This window comes from Lipotes vexillifer, unplaced genomic scaffold, assembly GCF_000442215.2.
Source record: "Lipotes vexillifer unplaced genomic scaffold, Lipotes_vexillifer_v1.1 scaffold1201, whole genome shotgun sequence".
Lineage (NCBI taxonomy): Eukaryota > Metazoa > Chordata > Mammalia > Artiodactyla > Lipotidae > Lipotes > Lipotes vexillifer.
The window spans coordinates 1,673,953-1,680,687 of NW_006783542.1; the positions used below are offsets into that span (position 1 = coordinate 1,673,953).

At 64.1% G+C, this 6,735-nt stretch overlaps 1 protein-coding gene across 1 annotated transcript in view; it reads left to right on the forward strand.

Annotated features, from left to right (window-relative positions):
• Positions 1–6,735, forward strand: part of NAV1 (neuron navigator 1) — a 132,935-nt gene that overhangs the window by 103,658 nt on the left and 22,542 nt on the right. The window contains 5 exon segments of the mRNA XM_007456145.1: positions 236–384; positions 1,934–2,104; positions 3,091–3,143; positions 3,845–3,868; positions 3,977–4,054. Coding sequence (XP_007456207.1) covers positions 236–384; positions 1,934–2,104; positions 3,091–3,143; positions 3,845–3,868; positions 3,977–4,054 — 475 coding nt within the window.

Below are 6,735 nucleotides of genomic sequence, written 5' to 3' on the forward strand. Positions count from 1 at the left end.
GGAGGTTCGAACGCCAAGCTCTGTCCCGGGCCTCCGTCATCTCAGCCCAGCTGGGGCAGCCCCGCAGGGGCGTCCCCAGCCCTTCCGCCCCTCCCGAGGTCCGGGAGGATGCTGCTTCCCTCCACACCCCCCGTAGTCAGCCCCGACGGCTCCCACCTCCTCGTCCTGCGTTTGGAGCCCAGCTCTGAGCTCAGGTGGCAGAAACCCAGGCCGAGCTGTCGGCTGCCGCCCGCAGGTACCAGCTGCAGCCCCAGGAGGAGGCCAAGGAGTGGCGACACTCCCACAGCATCGGGGGGCCGCCCGAGTCCGACGACCAGCCAGAGCTGCCGTCGCCCCCTGCGCTGTCCATGTCCCTGAGCGCCAAGGGCCAGCTCACCACCATAGGTCAGTGTCCGCGGTCACCGCCGTGCCGGGGGACAGGCAGGGCAGCGGGGCCTTGGGCTTCACCTCATACTTGGTTCGCGCCGTGGCGGCCGGCTCATGGGTCTCAGTTCATGCATCCATCGTGAGACGCACGGCCGAGTGCGCCAGACCCTGACCTGAGACGTGGCCCCTGGGCCCAGGCTGTGGGGTCCTTGCAGCATCAGAGAGTCTGCCTGTTGGCGTGGAAGAGCCATAAGGGAGGCCCAGAGCAAAACCCGGTGCAGCCAGAAGGGAGCCGCCGCACCCAGCGCCGCGACACAGCGTTGGGCATCTGGGGAGGCAGGGGGTGAGCGGTCGGTCGAGTGCAGCGGTGGGTCCGCCCCAGAGCCGGGACCGTCCAATCCTAGAGACAGGGCTGAGGGAGACCCGTGCTGGCCTCTCCTTTCCTGGTGTCTGAGGAGAAGGGGAAGCTTGTGAGGAGGAGGCGACTCTGCTTCAGAGACGGGAGGGGCGGAGGCCCGGGGCTCACGGCCCTGCTTCCTGGGGTGCCGAGTGCCGCGGGCCCTTGAGGACAGTGCCCGGGCCGGCCTGTTGCTTCCTTCCTGCGTCTCCAAATCCACTGCCTCTTTCAGCGGAGCGAAGGAAGGCAGTAAGCAAAACCTGAGGGCCTGTGACACGCCTGTGGGACGACTGGGGAATCTGAGGAAACTAGGAGTCGGGGTCATCTTGCTAGAGAAGGGCGCGATGCTAAAGGAAAGGTCATCTGGTCCCTGAGAGCCATGAAAACGAGGGCGGGGCCAGCTTGCTGTCCGTCTCCACGGAGACCACACAGGGGGATGAGGGGCCGGGCCAAGCCACGATCGTCACCTCACACACGGCCGAAGGGCCCCGGGAGAGGGGGGGTTGTCTTCCTCTCGGGTCTTCCCGGAGACTGGACGTCCACGGGGTGTCCAAGGAGCCCCGCCCCCCCCCACGCCAAGCACGCACGCCGAGAGGCAGGGGCCGAGGGGGCGGGGCTGCGGGCCAGCAGGGCTGCACAGCCTCCCGGACACGCGGCTCTGGCCTTCCAGCCAGGGTCATGCTGGGCACCGGCCGTGTTTCTGGGGAGTGCCGCTCCCCTCCGTGGTGCCCGGCCGTGCGCCCCACAGCCTGAGCCCTGCCTCTCGCTGGTTCCCTTCGTCACTTGGATCTGAGCCTTGCTCTGAACTCTCAGGCCTCCCCGGCAGCCAGTTGTGTGTTAGAGAAACACCACACCCCGTTTTCATCTGCACATCCAAGTGATGCGAAGGTTTCAGAAAAGCTGCCAGGCCCGCAGCCTGACCTTCGAAAGCGACCTCTCCGGGCAGACAGGCCCCAGGGAAGGACGTTCAAACAGGCCTCGCCCTTCACCCCTGGCTCAGACGCAGGCTCCTCCTCGCAGGGCTTTGCCCTCCCAGGCTCGGCCGCCGGCACACCCACCGCCCGCCGGCCTCCTCTCTGCCCCTCCACCCGCCTCCGCTCCTGGCGCTCCACCCCCCGGGACCCAAAGCTGATGCCCCTCCCTCTCCTGTCCCCCCCTCTGTCCTTCCAGTGAGTCCCACTGCGGCCACCACGCCAAGAATCACCCGCTCCAACAGCATCCCCACCCACGAGGCGGCCTTCGCGCTGTACAGCGGCTCCCAAATGGGGAGCACCCTGTCCCTGGCCGAGAGACCCAAGGGGATGATCCGGTCAGGATCCTTCCGAGACCCCACGGACGACGGTGAGACTTCATGCCAGCGCGGTTCACGCTCATCCCAGCTCTGCTGGGTCCCCTCGCCCATCGCCGCCGCCACCGCGCACGTGTCTGCTTCACAGAACATCCAGTTGGGCCATTTCAGCTCTTTCTTCCCATCCCTTTGAAGGGTCTGGGGGCCTAGAAACCTTGGGTGGCACCGTCTAGCCCTGGGGCTTTGGGATGGAGCCTCTCCTGGGGGCGGGGGAGGGGAGGCAGCGTGGAAGGCTTATTTAGACGGCGCCCTCGGAGCACGCCACCACCGTCCTCCCATCCCCCCAGTCATCAGAGGACAGGACCGCTTATGGGGACGCAGACGTAGCTCTTAAAGCCTTACGAGGATTAGGCATCTCATTCCTCTTTCGAGAACGTTCCGAAGACCAGCTTCAGGGCCGCCCTCTGGGCGTGGTGGTCAGAGCTGGAGCCCGGCTTTCTCGGGGTGAGACTTGGTGACGTCAGGACGCCCATCCCGGGGGCTTTCCTTGCCGACCTGCTCCGGTTCTCTCAGTAGGGCTGTCGTTCATGAAGAATCAGAACGAGCGTCTTGCACTTGGAGGCTTTTTTCATCTGAACGGTCCCCACTGCAAAGAGGAGGCACAGGCAGAATTGCGATTCGTTCTGAGCAGCTCTGATGAGAACTGCCGCCTCCTCAGCAGCGACAGTGCTTTCCTGATGGGGGAGGCGGTGACCCGTGCCCGGGAGCATCTTCTCTCCTGGACCCCTGCGCCCTCGGAGGGGCAGGCCAAGCACAGGGCCCTCAGCCCGGCTGTCAGAGAGCACGGGCCGGAGGGGGCAGGCCAGCTCTGCCCGGAACTCGAGTCCTCAGTGGGGCAGACAGCTGCATCCTCCGTTCTGTTCTCCCTCTGCTCCAGGATCAGAACCCGAACCCCTGCCTTAGCACTCCTCCCGGGAACCCGCCCCGGGTTCCCCGGCCGAGCGCTCTGCTAACCCTTTGCGTTCTGCTTCTCTTGCAGTTCACGGCTCAGTGCTGTCCTTGGCCTCCAGTGCCTCTTCCACCTACTCCTCAGTAAGAGCCTTGCTTCTCCACCCCCCACCCCCGCACCAAATTGCGCCCTGGACCCTCCTGGGGGCGGGGCGGGGCGGGGTGGTGGCCCCTGGGGCTTAGGGCACGAAGTGGGCGCTTCTAGACCTCGGTGGTCCTTCCGGCCTCACCGCCAATCCCTGAGCGACCCTGGCGCCTTTTGTGCCTCCTATGAAAAACGGAGAATCCCCTGGTCGTGGAGGCATTCTGTGCCCGGGAGGGTGGGCCGCGCTCAGGGACCCCAGAACCCTCGCCGTGTGCAGAATCTGCCGCCTGTTCCTCGTGGGCCCTGGGCCCGCGTCTGCCCGTGAGGCGTAAGCTGGTCCTCAGGTTCGTTCCGCCCCTAATGCTTTACTCCTTCAAGTTGGTGGCGACAGGGTCAGTCCTCAGATCAGCAGTTTCATTTCCTAGCCTTCCTGGCAATGGCAGAGGTGGCTGTGACCTCTGCTCCAGAGGTGTGTCTTATTGAACCGTGGTCTGGGGTCTGAGCCCACCCCGTGAAGAGCCAGGCCCGGCTACAGGGCTTCAGCCTCTTGGCGCTTCTGCATCTCGCTTCCTTGAGTCCTGCGCGCTGCCTTTGCCTCCGTAGTAACGGCCTTCTCTCTCCTCTCTCTCTCTCTCTCTATCTCTCTCTCTCTCTCTCTCTCTCTCTCTCTCCCCACCCCGCTTCTGTGTTCCTTCACCAGGCTGAGGAGAGGATGCAGTCTGAGGTAGGGTCCCCAGCCTTCGCCCCGGCCTCCTAACACCCCTGCACCCCGCTTCCTTGCGAGCCTTACACCTCTTCTGCCACCATGAGTGCATCTCCCTCTCCTTCACAGCAAATCCGGAAGCTTCGCAGGGCCCTGGAGTCATCCCAGGAGAAAGTAGCCACCTTGACGTCGCAGCTCTCCGCCAACGTGAGTGCCGGGCAGGGGATAGCCAGGCAGCTGTCTGGGCCCGAACTAGATGAGTTCAGCCCCAGGAGAGCTGTCGCATAAGGTGTCCCGTGGGCTTTGATTCCAGGCAGCGGAGGGTCTGGGGACCGGCCTCCTCCTCCGAGTCGGGATCTCTCTAAGGAGTCATTTGCACCCCCACCCTAATTCATAGGTACGGACGAGCGCCCGTCCGACGGCCCGTGAAGCCCCTAGAGAAAGAGAAAAGGGTTTATATCAGTGGTTCTGCGTGGAGGTGGGAACAGCCTTGCCACTGGCCGTGGACAGAAATAGTCACAGATCAGAATTATAGATCCCTGGGAACGCTCTGCCTCTGCGTCTGCCCGTGACTTTGTTCACCCCGTCGCTGGGCAGGCACACAGCTGGGTAGCGGGACCCCACCTGGGAACGGCAACGCTCTTAGGAGGCCAGCCCGGGCTCCGGCTCCTCGGCCACAGCTGCCTTGTTTTCTGGGGCCCCTGAGCTTAGCTGGGGAGCCCACATTCTTATCGCCACCCTCAGCCTGCCCAGAGTACATCCGCTTAGAAGGCGTTTCTTGTGGCCTCGGTTTTTCCACCCTGTGAGTTGGGGAGAAACGAAGCTGCCCCCCAAACTAGGCCGCAGAAGCCTCTCCCCAGCGACCGAGCTGCAAACAGAGAACATAAGAGCCATTTTCCCCCAAAGCTGTAAACAACAGCTGAGCCGGATCTGCGGAGCTTTCCAAGTGTTTGCACAAAGTAACCATGTCTGCAATTTCCGCAGTCCTTGCTGGTTTTTTTCTCTTCCCTTCCTCTCTGGGGAGCCCAGCTGTCAGGCCTGCATCTCACTGGAATCAGGTAGAAGACCCGGCACCGCGGTTCTGCGTGTTTCCAGTACATTCGGGCAGCGGTGTCCTCACCACACTGGTTGTTCTCTTTGTTCTTTTTATTCTCTTTCCCAAACTCTCAGTCGGTCCGTTGTATTCTCACTGGCTTGCACGAAGCTCGTATCAAGCCTTTTCCCCACAGCTGGGGACCCATAAGAATCGTAATAGAAACAAGACCCATCTCTTCTGTCCCTGGCGCCTCACCCAAGGCCATCACGTCCGGCAGAGCCCAGGAAATTCATGTCTGGGAGACGGCAGTGAGGGAGGGGTGTCAGAGAGCAGGAGCTTCTCTGACTCATTTACACCCTGTCAGTGTCGTGCTGTCCAGTCTGGGCCAGAGCCAAGACAATGAATTTAGAAGGTGACTTTCTTAGAACAGGAAGTTCCCTTTGGCTGAGAGCCTGAACGCTCAGACACGACGGTCCTGAATTTTGGAGACAGGCTTTCGCTGAGGGTCAGAGTCCTGGATTCTGGAAGGTTCTCTGCTGCTCTCAGGGTCCCCCGATTCCAGACCTTGTGTCCTGTTCACCGGGACTCCCTAGCTGCCCACGCTGGGCACAGCCTGGACGCCTTCCCCCTGCCACGTGCCAGCCTTTCTCCAGACCCCCGCTTGAGCCCCGAGGGCATACAGGCTCCCTCGTGGGGCTGGGGGGTGAGGGAGGCTCAGAGGAGGGACAGGATGCGGGGCGGCAGCACCCCCCCAGAGGAGAGGGAGCCCCAGACGGGAAGAGGCTGGCACGGAAGAGCCCTGAGGAGCCGGGGTCTCGGGGCCCCTCACGAGGAGGCACGTGCTCACAGACGGGCAGGGATGTAGGGACCAGACAAGAGGTGACCCAAGGCCAGGAAGGCAGGAGCTCCCAGTCCAGAGGTGGAGGTAACCCCATCGAGGCACAGACCTGCCAAGGAGCCCGGCCTGGACCAGAGAGGCCTCCAGCCTGTGTCAGGGACAGGGGGCGAACACCAGGGTCGACCCCCAGGGAGGCAGAACCACTGGCCGACAGGAAGCAGGGGTTACCGGCCCCCAGAGCTCTGTGTGGAGTGCGCCCCTCCCTCGAAGGGCCACAGTTTCCTCCCCCTCAACCGCGGCTGTTCCTCTCCCAGGGCGAGCGTCCCCATCTCTGGTCCCAGCCTCAGCACGCCCCCCTTCCCTGCAGGCCTTCCTGCTGGCAGAGCTGGAGTTCCTGCCCCTCCCCCTGCTGCCCCCCCCACCAGGTCCTTGGGGGCCCCTCGCGGAGCCGGCCCGCCACCTAGTGCCCAGACTGTGGAATTGCCGCGAGGTGGCCCAAGCTACCGCTCCAGCCCCAGGATCAGGGAAAGGGCGGCCAGAACCGAAGAATGGAGGCCCCCTGGGCGCGGGGCTGGGAAGCTGTCCCAAACCGGTTCTCTGGGAGTGATGGGGCCCTGGGGGAGGAGTTCCACGAGGATAAAGCGACGGCCCCTGAGGGGACGCCCCCTGGAAGCCGGGGACACTCCCACCTCTGCAAACAGTAGGTGTCGCATCCCTAGACGCCTCCAAAGACCTGCCCCACCCCGATGCTGTCTGTGCCGCTGTATCATTCAAGGCGCTGGGCCCCCCAGGAATGTTCTTCGGGCCAGAAAGGGAAGCAAGGTGTAAGAGCCCCTACGCGGTTGGTCCACTCTGAGACCCGCAGTCAGCTTAGCCACCTCCCACAGACGTCCCCTCCCTTCCCCAAACCCAGGCACCTGAGGACCCCCCCCCCCCCCCCCCCCCCCCCCCCCCCCCCCCCCCCCCCCCCCCCCCCCCCCCCCCCCCCCCCCCCCCCCCCCCCCCCACACCCCC